Genomic DNA, 23,250 nt, shown 5'->3' with positions numbered 1-23,250 from the left:
TCATTTCGCCACAGATACTCCACTCTTAATCGTGTGACTGTGAAATGTTTGCTTTACATTTTAAATACACACATGCACCCATTTAGCAGAAGAAAATCCACATAGCAGAAAACAAAAAAAAACGATTTTGTTGTTGGGTCATAAATTCATTGCTCACTCATTTTCACGCGCAGCCAGCAATTGTAACAGCAACAGCAACGACAACAAAGACAGCAACAGCAATAGCATTGCCTCGCCTTCGCTTGTGCTCAATTTGATATTGTAGTTGTTATTGTAATTGAGGTTGAGAGCATAGTCTTAAATAGTTGCTCTGCAGCGCTCTGTTGCCCGATTGCGTTGCTTCCTTTAAATTGGCTTTTATTTAGTTGAACTGTAGTTGTTCTTACTCAAGCCGCTACAGCTTCTGCTAATCTTATAGTTGTTGCTGTTGCTACACTTATTGTCACYGTGCAGTTGAGCTCTTGTGCTCATTTCTCTCGACCAGGCCAAGGAGGGCCAGCGTCAAAGCCATTACATCGGTATGTATGTATATATTTACATGCCAACAACAACAACAACAGCAACAAATGTAAGGAGGCGCGGGGATATGCATGCGCAAATGAAACACCCCACACACGTTAAAAAGCAGAGCAGGGCAAAAATGACAAGAACAACAAAAACAGCTATTATAGCACGCAACACTCAGCGCCAAGTGGTGGTGGCAGCAATAACCGCAATAACAATAGTAACAACAAAAGCACTGGGTTTTATTAGGCAGTTMGTCAGTAGTTGCTCGCCATATGCGAGTAACAGTGTCGGCGGCGGCAACGACGTCGACAGCGACGACTACAGTGAAAATAGCTGCTGTTTTTTTTTTGTTTTTTTTTTTTTACTAATTTTTCTACGTTATTTTTTTATTTTTGTTTTATTGAGTGAGTGTGACTGACTGACTGGTTCAGCAACGTCCACCGTTCAACGTCTCTCTGCGTGCGACTCACGACCTCAGCTGTTGTTGGTTTATTCGTTCGTTCACTCATACGCTGGTTCGTTCGCCCCTCGCAAGTACATGCACACATATTTACAAATATGCATGTATGCGGATATGTTTGTATATACATATGCACTTGTRTTGRTGTGTATCTGTGTTAATTTTATACAACGCTGCTTGATTTACTGATTTGCTCAATGCTCAGCGTCGTCGTCGTGTTGAGGCGCATGTCAGCGCAGCTGTCGACGTCGCMGTTGGCGTCCACTTTCAGTTGGCCACCAAACCAGCAGCGTTGGCTCAGCTGCTGCTGCTATTGCTACAGACAGCATTTTTTCGTTCGTTTCCAACAGACAAGTCAGTCGTACGGTAACTTTCAAGCGAGGTGGATCGTTTTAGCGCGGTTAGTAGAGACTCCAAACGGCATGGATAGATGAACTTTTATTATTTTTTGTGTACCTCTACCTGCCTCTGCGTACTACCACACATTTTAGTGCGAACACCAACCAACCAACAACCAATCAGCCAGCCAGCAAGCAAGCCAAGACACCACCAAACACCTCGTTCGCCCCCACAAAGCAACAGTAAATATACGCGTGTATGTATTCATGTGTATACACACACATACACGAAATAGAAAATACCACAGCAGGAGCAGTAGTTGGTACATACAAACAGCACACGAATATAAAATAATTACGTATATATATAAATATTTGGTATGTAGTACATACACGCTCGCCAGTTGTGTAGTGACCTGACAGCCTCAAAAGCAGCGTGCGAGCTCATCGAGAGCAGTCAACAGCAACAGCAAAAAAAAAGAAGAAAAGTAGCAAAAATTTACAAATTGGGTGTAGAGTTTTTCGGCTAACGAGCATGTATTAAAAATGTGGAATTTATGAAAAGAATTTACAACAACGTCAAACAAAACGGTGTTATAAGTAAATCAGAATCAAGCATAAACTATAATATTGCAAAAGCTAATCGCGCTTAAAGCAAACTGACGGTCCGCGAACGCGATGAAAATATCGAAAGCAGCGAAACAATATACATACTTGTATGTGTGTGTGTAATAAAAAGGTACAAATTGTTTCATGAAGAGTGCAAAGAGATTTCGAAACATAATTAAAAAATTTTTCAAATACACAAAAGTAGTTGAAGTGACAAGTAATTATATAAAAYATTWTATATACATATAAAAAATTGGTACACATGCCACAGAACAAGTCTTACCCTGGCAGAAAGTGTTGAAAAACCTTAAACAAATATACTAAAAATCATATGCAARTATAAACAAAAGCTAAACATGAAAATTTATTTGTGAAAAGCAAAAACAAYTCGTTTTAAAAATATTCAATAAAGAAAATAATTTTGTTAACACACAACTAGTGACAAACAAAAAGTATTAGTGACAAAATARAATTTAACAAAAAAGTTTAGTGACAAAATAAACTTTAACAAAAACTAAGAAACAACATAGTTTCGAATTATGTTCTAGCAATAAAAACCAAACCAACAATTGTGAGCAATAAAAAATTTATGAAAAACGGGCAGAAAAATAGAAACAAAAATTTTGTGAGAAGTGCTTTTTTATGAAGAATTACTGAAAAAACTCGCTTGATTAATGAAGTAAAAAGCGTTGAAAAGTGCAAATTTATGTATAAAAATTTTTTAAATTCTAAAATAAATATAATACACTTGTGTGACTTACAGAACCAACTAAAGGAGAAAGTGACATGAGAAAAGCTAGCGAAAGAATATTTTGAAATAATTTTTACAATAACTAAAGATAGATAATGTWTAAACCTATTTAAACAGCTGAAAAAAAAAMAAAAATTAAARCAAGTTWGCGTCTGTAAAACCAAATACTCCAGTGGTAAAACATAAATTTAAAGTGTATGTGCTTAATAACAAATTAAATTTTACTAAAAATAATTAACCAATTTTAATTATTTAAACGCATTCGTGCAGTACTCATATATTTTTGTGCAAAATTGTCGCCAACGACGACCATAAAATGTTTGATCCATTTGTTAAAATCAAGAAAAAGCGAAATCTAAATGTTGTTGATATCTTAGACAGTGTCGCGGGTGAACTGGAGCTGGCCATCGCGCCGCCAGAGCAGGCGGTGATTGAGCAGGTTATTGCTGAAGACGCAGTGGTAGTGGTGGAAGAAGCGGAACAACAACCGCAACAACAACAGCAACAGCAGCAAGTGAAGCAACAATTGTTGCACACTAACGGAGAGCAGCGAGTGCAACAACCGCTAGAACAGCAGCAGCAACAACAACAGGAGCTAGARCCGAATGCCAATTGTTACTGTGTAAGTGGTGCAGCATTAATTGGTGCAGGAGCAACAGCTGCGGGCGCAAGCGCAAGCGCCAATACCGTAGCTAGCCCCGCAATATCGCCCACAACCACAGACACCGTTGCCACAATAGCGACAGCCGCCTCGTCCGCTACATCGCCACTCTTGGAGGCAATTGCTAGCAGCAGCAGCAGTAGTAGTTGTAGTAACAGTAGTAGTAGCAGCAGCAGTTGCAACAACAGTAGCAATAGCAGTGGTATTAGCGGTAATAACAGTTCCCAAGTGAGTGGCAGCAGTGTGAGCCGTCAATTGGCCAGCAGTAGCAGTGGTARCARCAACAGCAACTGYAGTCGCCTGCAACAGTTGATATCGACGCCGCCAGTGGCATTGCGCGGTTTGTCGTCCTACTGCAACGGCGATTTGCAGCCGTCAGCACAACAACACCAGCCAACGCTAGGTCACCAACACGCGGCACAATCGGCAGCCGCTGTGCCCACATTGCCTCAATTACAGTTGCAATTGCAGCAGCCAACGCTGCATCAGCAGCAGCAGCAACAAGCGCCTTCGGTGTTGCAGCAACATTTGGGTCACCTCAATTTCGAAAGTGGAGCATCGAATGTGAGCGCTAGCAGTGGTAATAGCAGCAGTAGCAACAACAACAACTGTAGTAGCAGCAGCAGCAGCAACCTGCGAAGTAGCACAACAACGTTGCAGCGACACTTGGCCTCGCCAAGCAACATTCTCCAGGAAGCGTTCAGCAATAATTTGCACAGAATTTTAAAGCGTTCACATAGTTCCTCAACGTTGGCGTCCARCAACAATAATAATCCGAGCAGTAATTCTATTTCTTCTTCGCCAGCGTCGCCGCCGTCCTCTTCTGCGATCTCAAATTCCAATTTCGCCGGCACGCCCACTTCACTATTTGCCAGTATTTACGGTAGCAACAATAATAGTAGCAGTAACAGCAGCAGCAGCAGCGCTAACAACATCAACAATAGCAACCAACCTCACCACCACTTGAATAGCAGTATAATTGCCAGTCGTCTTTTCGGCAGCAACGGTAATAATAACAACAACAACCATCCCAACCAGCAGCTCAACAATCTGAATCAAAATAACCACAGCCACCTCCAACAACAACTCACAGCGCCAAGCAGYAGCAGCACAGCGGCCGCAGCGGCAGCCACATCAAGCGCTGCCGCYAGTGTCTCATCCACCCCGCAGCAGCAACACACTAACAATAGCAACAGCCACCAACATCGCCTGCCGCAACATAGCCAACATCGAGACCATCATTCCGCGCTCACCAATTCGATAACGAACCGCATCAACCAATCCATCAGGCGGCACTTGAATCAGCAGCAGCAACAGCAACAACATCACCACTTACAGCAATACAATCAGCAAGTGACAAATAATAACAACATAACAAATAATACAACAAATAACCACCGAATACAGCAACAGCCTATTCCTCAACACGCACGTTTCCCACAACAACAACAACAACAACAACAACAAAATAATCACAATTTACAACATCACTTGCAACAATCAAACCATCATCAACAACAACAACAGCATCATCACAACAGTGGCAGCAGCAGCAGCAACAACCAACAACTGCAACAGCACCATCATCATCAGCATCATCACCAGCAGAACCATCATCAAAACCAACAACAGCAACAACAATCTCCTCTGTGCCTAGTATTATTAGTTAAATGTCCGAATTCTAAGGAATTTTGTAACGCCGCCGCCGCCAACGCCGTCGCTGCAGCCGCACATTTCTGTGATAATAAAAGGTAACCAAAAACAAAAACAAACATATTTGTTCATGATAAAGCTAATGCAAGACAGTGTCTAGATAGGGAAAAACATGAGAATTTTGATAAAAAAAAGACAAAAAAAAAAAACAAAAAAAACGAAAAAACCAGTAAAAGGGTGTCAAACATTGAACTCGGTATGTGCAACAAATAGCTGCCGTTATTGCCTTCTTGCACATACCTACATACACTACATATATGTAGGTGTAATTCTATAGCGTCTCACCTCCATATCTTCCCCCCGCTTCACTCTTGCTCCCCCGCGCGCCCTCCTTTGTGCATATCATTTGCTCCAAAAGTTCATCGCATGCCCTAAATTTATTCGAGGCCGCTCCTAAACGCTTTGTTGCCCTTAGTGCTGCACAGTGGGTTGAGTCAGAGCAATAATGAACTGAATTACATAGACAAATTGGTTTATTTTTTTCTGTTGTTTGCACGTACATACATACATATGTATATTACTTAAAGAAAATAATATTTTCCGCACAAGAAATTCATTTTGAACGATCAGTTAATCTGGTTCGATCTTAAAGGTTTTTTTTCGGAGGTTACAAAAGTTTTTTGCATTTATCACATTTTGTAGCTGTYTAGACCCACTGTAACACTCAGTATACTCATCAACTCTTGGCACCGCCGCGAATATAAGATCAAAATCATTGAGTGAAACCTATTTTCGCTCGCTTGTTATTGTAGCTTCATATCATCATTACCAGCACCAGCAACAGCATAGTATTACAACAACAATATACAACAAATCAATTCTTTTACTTCTATGCAAGAGCRGATTTCCATATTGATTGACACACTTTGCCGCGCTGAGGGTGCTGGTAATGGTATATGTTGGTGTTGTTGTCATTACTGGTGGCATAAGGGTCAACTGACATGTTTAAAAAAAAAAAAAAGTAGTATAAGCACTGCCCGTTTGTGCACCACGGAACTGTATTTATGCGGAAAGATGGCGAAAGTGTTGAAGCAAGATAACCACAACACTTAGCGTCAACCTGATGCCTTTTAAACACGCACAGCTTGCCCAGTTTCATGTTGATTTTTTATTTATTTATTTTTTATTATTTTTTTTTCATGTTTTTATTAAATTATTTTCGAAATATTTTTAAATTTTTACTAAGCAATAGAAGTGTTCTGCACGTCTGTGTATTACCGTTGCCCAGCAGCTTTTTTCTCTTCTCCATACACATACCTCGTTCTTTCTTAATTGGGTTAATTTGACTTTCATTGAATTCCATAGCGAGCGAGTCCAACAGCGCCTTCTTTCATTTCATTTTTACGCTGCACGATTTTTATCTGTTGCTCTGCTTGTTGCTACTGATTAAATACTTTGGTGCTATTTCCATATTGCTTTCTTCTTGCGTATGCTGGGCACTTTTTTCTTTGTTTTTTCTTTTTCTTACAAAAGTACGTAAAGGTCTGCCTGTGGCTCAGTCATTATACTCGCATTATTTTCCGTTATTTTTTATTCGTTTCTTATTTTTTTTTACTGCTTTTGCAGGACACTCAATGGAGTCGAGGTTGTCAGTCGCCATGCTAARCGCTCCACCGTCGATAATTTGTGTCTAGAGATCCTCGCCCGTTTTTATTAAAAATGTTTGTGTKTCATTTTATAGTTTTGTATCCCAGCTGCGTTTCGTGTGTAATTTCAAGTATTTTCTTGCATGCGATAAATTAGTTAGCTCATCAAAGTAATTTAGTACACCAGCGTATTGCCGCTGCCCTGTTGCTATGTGCCTTCTACTTTTTTCGATTACTTTCGTACGCATGTACTTGGACTACTTTTTTGTTGTTGCGTTTTTTGTTTTTTACTCGTATTATTTCGTGTGGTTTTCAATACTGTTACTGCTCTGTTCGTGTGGGTGTCTGCGTCTAAACTCGCCGGGTTCACTGTTAGCCTCTGAGCACTCGTTAATTTTCTATTTTTATTATTAGTATTATGTTTTTTTATTTTTTTGAGGTCGCAGGTCAATTATATTCACCACACCCCAGCGTGTGCCACTTTTTCCGCATACAAATAACTGTTGCGCAAGTCCATGCCATTTGAAGCGCTTTGAGAATTTGTTTTCGTTTTATTTCACAGTAAATGAGTATTCTGCTCATATCCTTTCACAAAACAAACTGTGACTTCATTATTTGAAATTTTTAAGTTATGTTAAAAATACTGAATTTATTTTAAACAAAGAAAACAAATGTTTAACTCCAATATTTAACTGAGATTTTACGAAATACACTCAAATTTCGAGTATATACTTGAGTGAAAAATTCGGACACAATTCTGAAATACAAAATTTTCCGAAAATCCATATATAAAAAACTCAGAAGTTCAATAAAAGCTATTAAAGTGTTTTTGCAACTTTACAAAAATCACTTCACTCAATATAAAGCTAAAATATGTTTGAGATATATCAATAAATTATTTCACTCAAAATACATAAGCCAGAATAATTTTTGAGTAATATCAATAATTAATTTCGCTCAAAATAAATGAAAAATATTTTTGAGCAATATCAATAAGTCATTTCTCTCTTTACAATAATAATTTCACTCAAAATAAAAATAATTATTTTTGAGTAATATCAGTAAATTATTTCACTCGAAATAAAACAAACATATTATTAAGCAAAATATTAAAATATTTTTGAGTAAAACTGTAGTTACACACATTATATCGAAATAAACATGCGCCTTAGAAAACTAACACTCACTCGAGTGCTAATCATAGATGTACTCAAACTTTCAATTATTTTTCTTCCTCTTAAGATTGTGTGTTAGCAATATTTACTTGCTATTACATTATTGTTGCGAACAGCAAGTATTACCCAAACACCACGTTTTCTAAGTACCGGGTGTCCATATCGCGTTACGCAATTTTTTGTCAAACTTTCGACTTTTTTGAGTGCTGGTAAGATGTCTAGTACTTTTTCTTTATTTTAATTTTTTTTTTTTTTTGCGCACCCCGGAAGTTTTCTTGACCGCTGCTTTGTGCGAAAAAAGTAAAGAAATTGCGTAAAATATTTGGTTGCCACTCTCTTCCTTATCCTCTTCGCTTTCAACACAGATACGACCGCTTCCACTCATATCGAATTTCTTGAATTTTTCCAGATTTTTTTTTGTGGCATGTTTTCTCTTCTGTTATTTGACCTCGCACATATTTCCGTTTCGTCCAAGTTATGTGACAATTTTATCAACTCTTCCTTCGGGTTTCTTTCTTTGATATCAGCCGTCTTTGTTGGCCTTTCGTATGGCTTCTTCTCGTTAGTCGCTGAGTCAGTGTGGTTCGCTTAATTCTTCGCATGCTATTTTTAGTTGGCTTTCTGCAGCCACTTCCTGGCGCATAGTGGTGGGATCCTCCCTAAAAGTAAGCGGAAAATGGAATTTATTTCACACGAAAGCGAAATTGCGCAATTGGCTGGAAAACCTGAAGTCCGATTTGTTGTTAAGCGTATCGGCAGCGAAATTTTCGTAACGGTTAACTCAAGTGTGGAGACTTTTGCCTTTCCGCCTAAAAAAATCATGAAATGTCGAATTGACAGAAGTCAGTCAAAGTGTATCTGAACTGAGACTCTGATATATTTTTTTAAACACTAATTTTTTGCCTCACAAATGAGGATCTTCTCTAGTCAGAATCGTGAATCGTGAAATAAAATTTTTCTTTTTTCTTTCGCAAGCAGGAAGAAAAAATATTTAGCAACATATGTATGTATGTCTTATTCTGTTACAAAATATATATATATATATATAAATTTATTTATTAGTAATTATGATTTCCCGTAAACTGCGCACTTTCTGTAGAATTGAACAATAAATTCACACATACATATGTATATATTTTTCCACAAAAAAATGCTTATCAAAAGCTTGTCCGAAATTCGCCCTGAGCAAACATTTTAACGAATGTATGTATGCATGTGTGCGTTTATAATGTTCTTCCACATTTTACAAAAGGCCTTGACTCGGCTGGAGAGCCTTTAGAATATCACAAAGAACGTAAAATAATCGAGAAAAATAATAAAAAATAAATTCACAAATGTATGTGTGTGTGTACATTGGTAGATAGAAATTAAAAAAATATATATGAAATAGGTCATATGAGGCACCGCACCGTCAAGTCCGCATGCCGTCAAGGACACAGTCTGGCTGCCATGGGATCGACGCCCTATATTATACTTGTATGTTTGGCGCGCAGCGCGCACACACGCCGTTACACATGCCGCTGTGCAGTAAGTAATCACACGCGCATCATACATGCATTCGCCGAGAATCGCAGCGTCTAGCGTAAAAAAAARTACCGCAAATTTAAACAAGTACATAAATAAAAAAAACATCATATACACGAAAAATCACCGTGTGCAAATATACAAAATACGCGCTAAAAGCAACAAAATGCAATGGACGCGCATGCAAGCGGTAAATGCCGCGCGGGCGACGTAAAAGTATTGGCTTATAAATTCAGATATGTACTTTTATTGTAATTGATGTTTTTTTTTTTGCAATTTTCCTTAAATCGCTACACGCGCGGCGGCTAATATACGTCGCCGATTGCTCATTTGCTCAACGCGTTCGATTGAGTGCTRCGCTGCGCTTGCCGCCGCTACTCCAGCGCGCTGCTTAAGCAAGCGCTTTTGTATCGTTTTTGCAGAAATTTGCTTGCGAAACTGTAGCTGGCTTATCAGCGCTATAGTGGCCGCTACGACCGCGCCACCGACAACAACAATACCAATCAAAGCAACACATGCGCCAATTACATGCCAACAACCGCAAAAGTACATGCAAGCGCGCGGAGGCAGGCGGCCAGTCAGTCGATCACACATGCACTGAATCATCGCGGCGCGGCCTGAGAGCCAGTCGCCTTTGCCTTTGGAGGCCTTGAAAGCGAGCTTATAAATACTTTTGTGCTCGTGTACACACACACTTGAGCGCTTTCATACGCAAATGCTGGCGTGATTAAATTCATATATATACATATACATATGTATATATGTATATGCTATATATTTATTACATTTAAATGTCAYAGCCGTGGAGCTTACAAATAATTGAGCGATGGTGTATGTATGTAAAAATGAAATTGTTCTGTCTGATAAAAATTCAGCAACAACAATAAACGCCATTAATACTTGAGGCATTCTTATAGAAGTTGCTATTTTCGAAGACGRGRGRCGGAAAACCACAGCGGCTAACCAATTTATTGGCCTAAAGTACCGTTTATTTTTGCTTAATGCTGCTAACTTTTATTTTGAATTTGTCACTGCCATTTATTCCGCACGTGTACGCGGAATTTCTTTTTTGCTTCATTATAGCGCCATGTTGTGTTTAGGGTGTTGTTGTTGTTTTTTTTATATTTCTATAGCTGTATATTGACAACTGTAGACACAATTTGTCAGCAAACAATTTAAAAACATCAAAACATAAATTATCGATGTTTTCGATATTTTATACATTTTTCGATTACGATTAATTGTTATCGATTTTTTTTTTTCGTTCCATAAATCATACAGAAACCGTTTCTGTATGTTATTAATACGCTCTTTTGTAAGTTTTCCGATTCAAATTGATCGATTTATTTTATAAAAATAAAAGTGTGTAGTTCTTATATAAAATTTGCTCAACTTATTTATTAAAATGAAATATATGTTTTAATTTTCAATTTTGTTTTACATTATTTAATACTTTTTGCTTGSAATTTATTATATTTTTTCACCCAACTTATTTATCGATTTTTTTATATTATTAATCGTCAGAGCTTAACGAAATTTTTATTAAGTTAATGCCATACCCAGTRATGAATTTCAGTTTTTATATAATCCCAGTCATCAATTTGTCCTTAATTGACTTATATCAGATCACTTCTTCTAAAATATCAAGATTTTTKAATTTTATTTCAAAACTTGATTCCAAATTGCAGTCATTTACCAACACTGTTCTTCAAAGTTGTTGTTCTAATGGCATATAAAATCAGCAATCAGCTTACTACAATTTTTTTAAAAAAAATTAATCCATAAAAATTTTGAGGTTATGTTCATAAGGKACGCCTTTCACTTTAACTACAGTTTTAAAAAAGTTTAATAATTTTTCCAGTGAATTTTTCGAAGAGTAATAAATTTGAATTTTTGTTATCTCATATTGGCATTTATGAAGTGATTTCCTAAATATCTACATATTTATCGACCTCTTTATATTTATCGATTTGTTTTTGTTTTTTTTTTTTTTTGTCACTTTGACAAATGCAAAAAATGTTCGACAAATGAAATCTCCAAACGGGCAAACGGCAACCTCATTTGAGCGACCGAAATGTCAGCAATTTCACCAGCACAAAAACACAAATCAGCAGCCAATAAAATATAATAGAGAAAAGCGAGGCCAACATCGTGGTACGAGTGCCACACTGCGAGCATAACCTCCATTATCTAACCAAACTTAGTACTTAGAGGTGGCATGAGAGCAACAACTATGTGTGTTTATGTGTGTATGTGGCGCATACTTTCACAATTCTAATTGTCTGCTGCGCGGCGTGGAGCTGCAGCGCCGCCGAGCCATTGAGCCACATTGGTGCTTCTTTCACTTTACGCCACATTTGGTTGCTTTCTTTGCATCCTCATTTGCTCAGCTCGCGCGCGTTGTTCGCTGCTGTCCTCCTTTCTGTTGTTATTGTTGTTGTTGCTGCTATTTTGTGATGATAATTTCTCTCGTGTAGCCAAAAATGAAGTAGAAGTAGCGGCCGAACAAAGATAAAACCACCACCAACAACAATGCAATATTCAAATAGAACTATAAAAGCAGAACAACAACAACAGCACGCGAAACTTCTATGCGAACAGCTTCCAAAAGCTCCAAAAACGAAAAATTAGAGCATAAGAGTGCTCAATAAATAAACGTACACCAGCTATAGCTAACCGGCAAAGCCAGAAGCAAAACACCGAACTACTTGGTGGAACGCTTAAAACACCCGAAATAAATTTGATTGAAGTGAAAAGAACACCACCGAGCGGCAACGAAGAAAACTAAGAAAGTGTAAGATGAGAAAAAAATCAAAGAATAGAACTTCTTCTTGTGCATACACACACACACACACACTGTAGCTCCAACTAGTTTGGCTTGCCGTTTAGTCCATCGCCTCAATGTGTTGGGGGCCATGGTTGTGGCGGTGGCGGCGGCTGCACTGCTGGAGTTGTTGGCAAGAGTGTAAATTGATGAATTGATGACCTAAATGTTTTTGTTTTTTTTTGTTTACTTTTATATTTTTTTGGTTTTGCTGTTGTTGTTACTTAAACTTTATGGCGCTTTTTGTTGTTGCTCATCGGCGAGTGTGTTACTTTTGCTGCTTATTGCCTATTTATTTTATTTTTTTTTTTGTTTGCTGCTCATTTGACTGACATTTTAGTACACACGTATATACATACATACATACTATGTGTATATGTGCATGCAGGGCTAAATGCAAAATTCTGCATTATGCATTGAACGCACTTGGCGCAAAACATGAAAGCCCTTTTAAGTATTGTATTATTGTTAATCTTTCAATTATATGAAAATTTCAAGAATTTTTTATTTTTAATTATTTTTTAGTGATTAAATATTCATATTATTTATTTTTAATTTTATAAATTTATTGTTATGTATTTATTTTATTTATTTTTATGTATTTTATATTTTTCATTTTATTTTGTTTACTTTAATGATATTTGTTTTTAATTTTTATTAAATATATTGAGAATAGTTAAAATATTTTTCAGTAAATTTTTTATATTTTAATTTTTTCAAAACTTTTAAATTTTTACTTTTCTTAAATTTTTAATTTAATTTTTTAAACAATTTTTTTTTTTCGACGATGTAAAATCACATATAATATATTATATAATATACAAATATCTTATTCATTTTTATCAAATATTTCYCGCTACTCTTATCACTTTCAAAATTTGTTTGCTTTTATTTTCCAACTATCCTTCCCATTTCTACTTCAAATTCGGATTCCCCTCACYTAGTTGTCTTTAAAGCGATTCCACTAGTACCACTATCACTACCACCAACAACAACACCACCACCATTTAGCAGCTGGCTACGTTTTGTTGACTTGACTTACTTTGCTATGTGTTTTTGAGGTTAAGTTATGAGGTTAAGCGGTGAAGTTATTCAATTTTTCACTCGTTTCGCCTCGCGCTCCGCATTTTCTGCAGCAACATTTTTACCGTTTTGCACTTTACTCCCTCGAAGTGGCGCTGTGCCGCTTCAAATTCCGAAATATTCTTGATTCACACACACACACACTCACAAACAACGTAGAGTATGCCGTGCATTGGCAGTTTGTACTCAATTCAGCCCTGTTTGGGTTGAGCAGAGCTGGTCAGTTGAAGCACCGGAGTGGGTGTATAGGCATGCAGGCTTGTGATTCTTTGCCTCGTTCGGTGTCAGTTCGCTAGCCTTTAGCAGCTATGAATTGTTTTTCCTTAAACAATATTTTTCGATTTATTCTCTTAAACGATCTTAAATAGTATTTACGAGTTTGTCGAAATTTTGTTTCTGCTTTTTAGACTTTTCCTTTCATAATTGCCTGGATTCTAAGTACACTGCCAAAGTCGATCGCTTGAGTATACTGTCGTTCAATTTTCCCCAAGTGGTAATTCGAGCTTCTCACATCAAAGGCGTATTTTATTGGAAAAATKAACGGCATTTTAATTTAATCACGCCACGCATGCACTTAAGTGGCTTTTAAGGATTGTTTAGAATTTGAAATAAACAATTGGAATTCTTATATCGTAATTTTGGTATTTTTGAAATTAATTTTATGAAGGGAAAGAGAAGGTATTAAAAAATATAATTATTTTTTCTACTTTATAATTTTTTCTGCATTGSGAATTTTTTTATACAAAAAGTTATTTTTGTAGTTAATACAGTATTTTCTTTTTGGTTGGTAAAAATTTTTTTTTAAAATATACATAAACCAGAAAAATATTTTAGAAATATATATAAAATAGAAAAAATACTTATAAATCAGAAAAAAATATTTTCAAAATATTTGTGAACTGAAAACAAATATTTTAAAAATAATTTTAAAAATATAAGCTTATAAACTAGAAAAGATATTTTAAAAGTATTTATGATGCAGAAAAAATATTTTCAAACAAAAAACAGGAATCTTAAACTATATAGTTTTAATCAAATCCATTATTTATTTATTAAAAAAAAATATTGTTTTTTTGTTTATATTATTTTCTATTTTTTATTTCTTTTGTTTTTGTTTTGATTTTAGTTTTATTTCTGATTTTGCTAATGCTTATTTATTATATTTAAGCATATTCATTTGTAACTTTAATTTACAATAAAAAAATTGTCTTTATATAATATAATACTATTAATTTAGATCAACAATTTTCGCAAAATATCAAAAGTAGCGTGCGAATCAAAATCATAATAATTTCATAGTTTTTTCATGYCTAAAAAATTGCATAGTCAGCTTTAAATAATTGTTGCCGAATATCAATTTRGGTCAATAATAGCTTTTATTTTCGTAATTTCATAATTCGGTGGTGAAAAATGGAAAACTAATCGCTTTGATTTCTTATCAACAGCAATAAACATGCCTTTGCTTCATTGAGTGCCACTTTGTGTTCCTTTGTTGCATTTGTTGTGGTTTTTTGTTATGATATCAATTTGCCAAATCTACAATATTTTTATATTTTTTATTAATTCTTACACTTTCATTGACCTAAAAAAAGKAACGACACTCATTTTTGTCCTTCGACTTGGTATTATCTTAATTCATTTGTTTAGTAAGACCTGATTATTGAGAGGCATCAAATGGTCCATGGACGTTTGGAGAGTTTAATTAAATTGAAAAATTATAAAAATTATTTGCGTTATATGTTTTGAATTYTTGTTAAGAAAATGTTCGGTACTTTGCAAAACCAACTACAAAAAMCTCAAGCTTGCTGCAATAATTACAAACTTAGTTAAAGAATGTAAATGCTTTTAATACTATTATTTATTTTTATCTTGTTCTCATCAAATTTCTGTGCTTTCAAAAATAMTATCATTAAAAAAGTTATTCAAAATGTAATAGAAAACAAAAAATTAAAATAATAACAAAAAATCCACAAAAATCCACAAAAATTTAATTTAAATTCAAGAATATTTCAAAATTTTTCTCCGCCCATGCAAGACCAGCGAACGGCTAATTGCCGTCGAAAGTCTTTCAAAATCCATATGCAAGTACATAAGTGGCGGGAAAAGTAGCAGTGAAGAAATAAAAACCACACTCAAAATGCAACACACCCCAACAACAACAGCAAAGCGAGCGGCGCTGTTGCACATTAAAGTTTTCACTAAAAATGAAATTTAATTGCAATTACAGCTGCAACAACAACACAATAAAATAACAACAATTGGCGCAAAAGTGGCATCCACATTTCACCGGTGAACGCGCTTAAAGTCAATGTGCAGCAAAAGCGGCCGGCGTCACCGTCATCGCCGCTGAGGAAAAGTGCGCACCACAAAAAGAGAGAGTATCCCACGTGGAGAGAATAAGCGGGCAGCTATGCATTTTCGCTGCATTTCATTTGTTGCTTTCATTTCGTTGCCATTTTTTGGCCTTTTTTTTACATTTTCACGCATTTGTGTCGCTAGTAGCGTTGCTGCGGCTAGCGATTGCCTTGCGCGTCCGCCGCCGTTTGTCAGCGTGTGCTCCCGATTGCCTTTGTTTACGATTATTGCCCCTTTCTTGTTGCCGGTTAAACYGCTGATAATTGCCGCGGAATGATTGTTCAATGTTTGCATGCTCTGGCAGCAGGAGTTGTTGAACTGTAGTCCGCCGTTGTATGCGACAAGTCAACAACCAAAAAATGTCATGCGTTTTCTTTGGTTTTCAWATGGATTTTCTTCATTCAATTGTGCATATTTTTACGCGGTAGTGAGCGATATTTTTATTATATTTTTTTATTCAACTAAACATTGCAGCTTATAAAATGGCAACATAATTATTCGCAACATTGTTGCTGAGCATAAAAAGAAAAAACCTAACTTTTTGGATTTAAGCAATGAATTTCTAAAAGTTTACTTGATTTTTGGATTTTTGTTAAAAGTTTGTTTCGCAACTTTGCTGCAGCAACATTTATGTTTATGATAAAATGATGCTGGCAATATTGTTGTAGCAACATTTTAAGGTCAACTTGTCTGCCAATTTTTTTAAACTTAAAGTCAAATAAAATTTTTCTTTTATTAGAAATAATTTTTCCAGCAACACGTATATTTATCTTTATACAAATATTGTTTATATTTTTGTCTGTAAAAATAAATTAAAGCAGACAGAACTGAATCAAAAGCAAAACTCATTCACACATGCCACATAAGCAACTTACAACATTCTAAAGAAAAGTTAAACTTTTAACCGCTTGTAAATACCACCCGAATTAGAAAGCATTTTCTCAACTTATCTTACCTCAGCACAGGTAAATGCTCGCAGATCGGTTTTGGAAATGTSTAAACAACACTTAAACCATCACTGTCACCGTGCTGCCCCTAAACACTTTCAAAAGCAATCATTTTATATGCAGTAGCAAGCGCTTTTCCCTCACTTTCCATTGATTAAACTCACGCGGCGGCGCCCGAATTTCCTTAGCAAATTTTCACCATTTCGAAAACAATAAACAAATCAAGAAAATTTTCATTTTCACCGACTAACTACTGAGCGTTCAAGCGCACACCACATACTACACGCATACATACAGGCGTATGTGCATACTTTGGTGTCCACCTCTACTTTTCTCTCACCTCTACCTTTCTCTCAGCTCAATTTCAAGCGCTKCTTAACGCGCATACACCGCGCCATGCCACTTACAAATGGTCAAATTGTAACGCATTAGATGAACAATTTGTATGAGTTGCTTTTGTTGTTGTTATTGTATATGCGCGCACATATGTTTGCTTATTGCCATTTGTATAGAAAGTGCATAGAAAAGGTAAAAGCGGCAAAGAAAGCGCACAAGCGTCTTGTGAACGAAAAAGTCCATGCTGCCGCCAACTTGCAATCAATACAAATGGGAGTAAAGCAACAAACCCCGAAAAAAACCAAGCAGAAAGAGAAAGAGAAAACCAAAATAAAGTGATAGCCATGCGCTTAAACGTGCTGCCTTTCCACTCTCACCAGCTGGTGATATCCAACGCGTAAATCGTACCAACTCTCACCGCCATGTAAAAGTGGGTGAAAAAAATTGAAATTGTAGCAGACGCTTATTTGCCTTTATAGCACCCGGCTTGACTTGCCAAGGGAGAAATCTGTCCAACACACATATGTATGTATGTGTATTTAAATTGGTGCCGCGCTCTAACGCCACTGTGCGCTCAATTGCGCTTTCAACATATCCATGTGTGTGTTTGTGTGTGAGTCGTTTGCATTTCTTCCATAAACTAACGTGGCTGTGCGCCTGCTTGGCCGCTGACACTTTTTACTATTTTGARTTAGGCTATGTTCGCAAAACTCTCGTTCATTGGCATTTCACGCGTTTCACGTGCTGATTTCGTCGCTCTCAGCTTTCGCGCCGCGCTTTCTATACGTGTGCATTGCGCGCAGCTCTTTTTTATTTTAATTGATTTGGGAGCGCGGCGATCGTATATTAATAGCGACCACATATATACACACACACATGCACATGCGCGCGCCGGCGCTTTGGCTGACTTTCGCGCACATCGCTAGTTGGCATTTGCGCATGCGCTGCGACTTTTAGGTGATCCCGCTGTTACCATTTCTTTTTACATTTTTTTTTTTCATTTTTTTGCTGTATTATTGTTTGGTAATCTTTGTTGCTGTTTGTATTGCATGCATATTTTGGAAATTTTGTGAAAACTATTATACAACTCCTGTGCTTAGTTCACGGCTTTTTATTTGATTTAAAATTTGTATAATTTTTGTTTTTTTATTGTCTCTTCTTGTGATGGTTTATCCCACGCGCTTACCGCTCGCACAGTGCGCTTTGTTTTCTTTTCTCTATTATGTTTATAAAGTGAAAAGTGAAAGAGCAGCGTTGCATACGGAAGCGTGTTTTAGGCTTTGCGCAGTGAAAAGCTGTCGTGCGCCGCTGGCATTATCAGCCGCCCACGCTTTTTCACGCTGCCACTCTTTCTTTTATAATATTATTTTACATTTCAATTTTTTATCTTTTCACTTTTTTCTTATTGAAGCGTGAAAACAATGGCGGGAAAGCGCCAGGCCAACCAGCTCGCGCATGCCGCACAATTTTCATAGACGCCTCCTTTTTTGGTGAAACTACATACAGATATATGCCACGACAACCTTACGTAATAGTCCGCTTTTGCATTGGCAACCCTTTTTTGTTGCTTGATTTTCTGTTCACTATTTTTTTGTGGAGTTTAGGCTATTAAAGCCTCTTGTTTAATCATCTTTAATGCAAACAACAGCAAATCGCGAAACTTTCATTTATTTATCACAATAACTTAAAATTATGTATTTATATTTACACGACAACTGATCGCGTTGGCGYGATCGCACRTTTAGTTGCAGTGTAGTCACTAACTCCGATTCACTGCGGTTTCGGGGGAGTTTCGTGTTAATGTCTGTTTTTTTTGCACATTTGGTTGACAGCTAATTTTGGTGATCAGCGMGCATTTGTTGTGTTAATCGTTCAGACCGTGCAACAACAACCAGCGCCTTAGTCGAATCAGTCACACGAGTGATCGAGCCATCACTTAGCGGCGACGACACGCTAACTTATCACCCAATAAGGTATGCTTAAAGCCAATTTTGGGTAGTTTGGGGGGAAAACACACACACGCAACAAATGGTGCCGTGTATTATAATAAGTAAACGTTAAGTAATATATCAGTTGCGGTTTCACTAATGTTACGACTGCGTTGATCATGGGTGGTAAAAAAATATCTAAAATACTAAAATAACATAAGATATTATAAATAAAAAATTAATTAACAATACTATTATTGGAAGTTTTTTATATACTATAAATTTTATAAATTAAAAACAATGTCAACAAAAATTAAACATATTTTTAAATTATAAAAGTAAGGAATTGCTAAAGAGATATAAGAATTTTAAATGAAAAAAATGCCAAAAAAAATATTAAATCAAAAGAAAAAATATATAAATATGTATATCTTATTTAAAAGCAAAGTATTTAAAAAAACTATAAACGTTATTAATTATTTAAATATAATATAGAACAAATTATAATAATACTAAAATTAAAAATAATATAAAAATAAAAGAAATTAAATTAGAAAACCAATAATTAAAAAATTAACAAAAAACATAATAATTATAAAAAAATCATAAAAATAAAAAATAAAGAATAATAATTACAAAATTAAGAACTAAAAATTATTATTATAAGAATCAAAATATGTAATTATTATGATTCGAAATTAAAAAAAAATACAATTTAATATAATTAGAAAAACTTAAAAAAATAAAATCTTAAGTTATCCTACCTAACCTACTCTTTTACTAATTTTCTGTTTTCGTTTCTACTTTTATCTCTTATATTTATGCCCTGAACAGGGGGGTATTCAGTTTGTCACGAAGTTTGTAACACCCAGAAGGAAGCGCCGCAGACCCTATAAAGTATATATACAAATGATCAGTATGTTGAGCTGAGTCTATTTGGCCATCTCCGTCTGTCTTTCTGTCCGTCCGTCTGTCTGTATATATACGAACTAGTCCCTCAGTTTTTAAGATATCGTTTTGAAATTTTGCAAACATCATTTTCTCTTCAAGAAGCTGCTCAATTGTCGGAACTGCCGATATCGGACCACTATAACATATAGCTGCCATACAAACTGAACAATCGGAATCAACTTCTTGTATGTAAAACTTTCACATTTGACAAGATATATTCACGAAATATATAATATAATATAATCTCCGAAAAAATTGTTCAGATCGGATTACTATAGCATATAGCTTCCATACAAACTGAACACATAGTTGCTAAAAGAAATCCACCTGTGAAGGGTATATTATGTTCGGTGCAGCCGAAGTTAACGTTTTTTCTTGTTTTTTCTTTATTTTTCGGGTCAACTCTTAAAAAAATGTCAAATGCATATTATTTAGTTCGTTTTTATTCGCTGCCCATGTGCTTACATATACTAACATACATATATATGTGTGTACATATATTTGAGTTCGTATTTACATCACTTCCGTAACTTAAAATATACACTTGTTTTTTTTTTCGTACTCGAACAATTACACAACAGTGAAATCGTCATTTGGAAGCCATGGTCGAAATCTCTTCAATTCACAGTCATGTGAAATAGAAAAGCAACTCTGTCATAATGAAATGTTAATAATACGTAAAAATTAATGATAATTTTATGTAAAATGTTTTACATTATTGTTGTCTGTATGTTATGTTTCGTTGTTACATGCATTAAAAAAAAAATAATACTGAATTAAAATAATTTTTTCTTTTTCTTTGTTGATATAATTTTTCGATCTGGAGACTGMYRKRTWKYTTGATGAATTTTTCTATGTTGGAATCTAGTACTCTAGAAAACCATTTTTCGGGCCCCGACGAAGTCGATCAGCCTCAACCCCATTTTGGGATGTTTCACCTTTGAGGCTGAATTTACCGACCGTTGTGCCAAAGATAATATGATATGCGAATTGTAGTTAGACGTTTATCCACCGGGATGAATGSCAGGACTCGACGACGGAGTTCTTTCGCCAAGAGGATACTTGGCCGAGGACCGGAAGTCCTGAGCTGCTTGAGCCATTGGTAAATAAATCACCTCTGGCTACTCCCAAATGAATGGCACTCAGAGAACTTTCCTCACTCGCTTTAACTTCAACACGTGACACCATCCTCATTATATGTATTACATACATATATATATWTTTTTTTTCATTTCAATATTTTTTATTAATGATCTATAAAAATTAAATTTCTGTAACTATTTTTTTGATTCAATTTTTGTTTTATCAGTGCATTTATTTTTTCTGATTTTAATATTTTTTATTAATTTTCTATAATTATTTTTTTTTAATATTTCTTTCCACCAAAAATATTTATATAGAAAATAAGAACATTCGCATTAAACATGAATTTCTCGCTTTGAAAGCTTCTCGCGTGCTTGCTTTGTAATGAAATAGCTAATTTATAGGTTCACTACATATACTGATACATATGTACTCAAAAACATATGTTTATAACAACATTTATCGTCGATTTCATATTGTCAAAACAGAGACGAGAATCAGACAAACACTAATGAAATATTTTCTCAATTTGCTTTTTATAATTTTTTTAATTTAAAGCTTTAATTGCGAGCCATTAATTAATAAACATTTTATTRGTGCTTAATTATGGCATACGCGCATTTGCATATATTTTTTTGAATTTATGTGCAAAAAAATAACATTTATGAGTCGCAGATGATGATTGTTATTAAATAAGTTRTACTTTGTATTTAAATGTATTTATATTATTCAACATTCTAAACTAAGATTTTTTTCGCGTCTGACAAATTTGCTGTACTTACTCAACTTAGCGTGATTAAGGTGCTCACATAATAATTTCAATTCATGTTGCAGTCACAGGGTTGCTTTGATATTTGTATTTGTATTTGTATTTTTTTTTTTTTTTTCTTTTCGAACATTTCTCGCGTCGTGTCTTTTTTGCCTGTTCATGCTGTTGTTGCCTGTGTGTTGTGCTGAATGCATATAATCAGCAACTCCCATTCACTTACCACCGTCTTACACCTCGTTGATCACACGTTCAGCATATTTTGTTGCCTTTTGTGTGTGCTCTGCTCCCTCTCGCGACGCCTTGCCGCTTCCACCCATTYCTCTGCTCTGCTTTTTCGATTTTCACCATTTTCTGCCATTGCCTTGTGTAAAGTTGCAGTTTGTCTGTTGATCATGTGCTTATACGGCTGGCTTTGTAGTCGCTTGATGCCGTTAATCGCTGTTGTGTCTTCGGCTTGGTGCTGCTGGTGGGTGTAGAAACTCAACCGGAAGTGCAGATCACTTCGCGTCGTTTTACAAAAATTTCTCCACTTTTTTATTATGCATCAAATGCATACATACACATCGACATGCATAGGTACATATGTAATCATTATTTTTCTCGGTTGTCACGTCTCTTATACACATCTATTTATGTATCATCAAATGCATACATACACATCGACATGCATAGGTACATATGTAATCATTATTTTTCTCGGTTGTCACTCCGTTACGTTGTTTGGGTATATATTGTTGTCGGGTGCTGTGGCAAGTTTTTCACTCAAGTTGCGCATTTTTTTCAACATGTCTTCTTTCCCGTTGGTTAATCGTCTGTTATGTGCTGCTAACATGAAAGTTAACGTTTATTTAAATTAAAATGGGTTTGTTGTTTTGCCTGATGTTGGCGATTAGTTGCTAGTTGTTGTGGTTGTTCGTTGACTTGCCAGCAGTAGCAGTAATAACTTGCGCTCTATTAATGTGCCGTTTGTTGTTATTGCCATTGCTGCATAGTTTTCTTTTACACATGTTGGCTTTCTACCCTTTTTTCCAAAACACAGCCACAATTTTATCGCCTCTTTATTTTCAATTAATGCAAAGTGTTTCTTATTAGTCCGCCTTTWGTCRTCATCAACGTCATCATCATCATCTCAGTCGTCGTCGTCGTCGCATTTTACTATCATTTACATACGGTATTTATTGTGTTGTTGCATTCAACTCCACATTTTTTAAGTTTATTTTGTTATTATTTTTAAATTTTTTTGCTTTGAATTTATTAAACAGTTGCTGCACAGTTAAGCTATGCTATATGTATCTATTTTTRTTATTGTTGTTGTTGGWTGTGAGGGAAATTAGTGAAAGGGGGTAGCCAAGTGGTTGGCCGCTGATGATATAAGCAACGACCGGTAAAGGAAAGTAAGCGTGATCTCTTGGGCTTAACGTTATATTGAAGCTGTTGTTGTAATTACATACAATTATTGTTGTTGTGTAGTGAAAATGCGCAAGTGAAAACTCCTACAATTATCCAGTTGGGAAATTTTCAATTACTCAAAYTGAGTGGACATTACCAGTCTACATATTTACCAATGTATATTCTATTTAAAGCTTAATCGTACTAATTCCAATTAAGAAAAGCATACAACTAAAATGTAATACAATAATTAATTACTGT

General features: G+C 35.5%; 1 protein-coding gene across 1 annotated transcript in view; it reads left to right on the top strand.

The window, feature by feature from the left end:
• Positions 1-1,339: 1,339 nt before the first annotated feature.
• LOC108977800 (protein roadkill) overlaps positions 1,340-23,250 on the top strand; it is a 35,190-nt gene continuing 13,279 nt past the window's right edge. The window contains exons 1-2 of the mRNA XM_018947708.1: positions 1,340-4,853; positions 4,899-5,077. Coding sequence (XP_018803253.1) covers positions 2,982-4,853; positions 4,899-5,077 — 2,051 coding nt within the window. The 5' untranslated portion in view covers positions 1,340-2,981. The remainder of the gene's footprint in view (positions 4,854-4,898; positions 5,078-23,250) is intronic.

The sequence above is a fragment of the Bactrocera latifrons genome, unplaced genomic scaffold (assembly GCF_001853355.1).
Source record: "Bactrocera latifrons isolate USDA-ARS-PBARC rearing strain unplaced genomic scaffold, ASM185335v1 scaffold_96, whole genome shotgun sequence".
Classification (NCBI taxonomy): domain Eukaryota; kingdom Metazoa; phylum Arthropoda; class Insecta; order Diptera; family Tephritidae; genus Bactrocera; species Bactrocera latifrons.
Note: the sequence above shows the minus strand (reverse complement) of the source record. Positions and strands in the feature narration are given on the sequence as shown.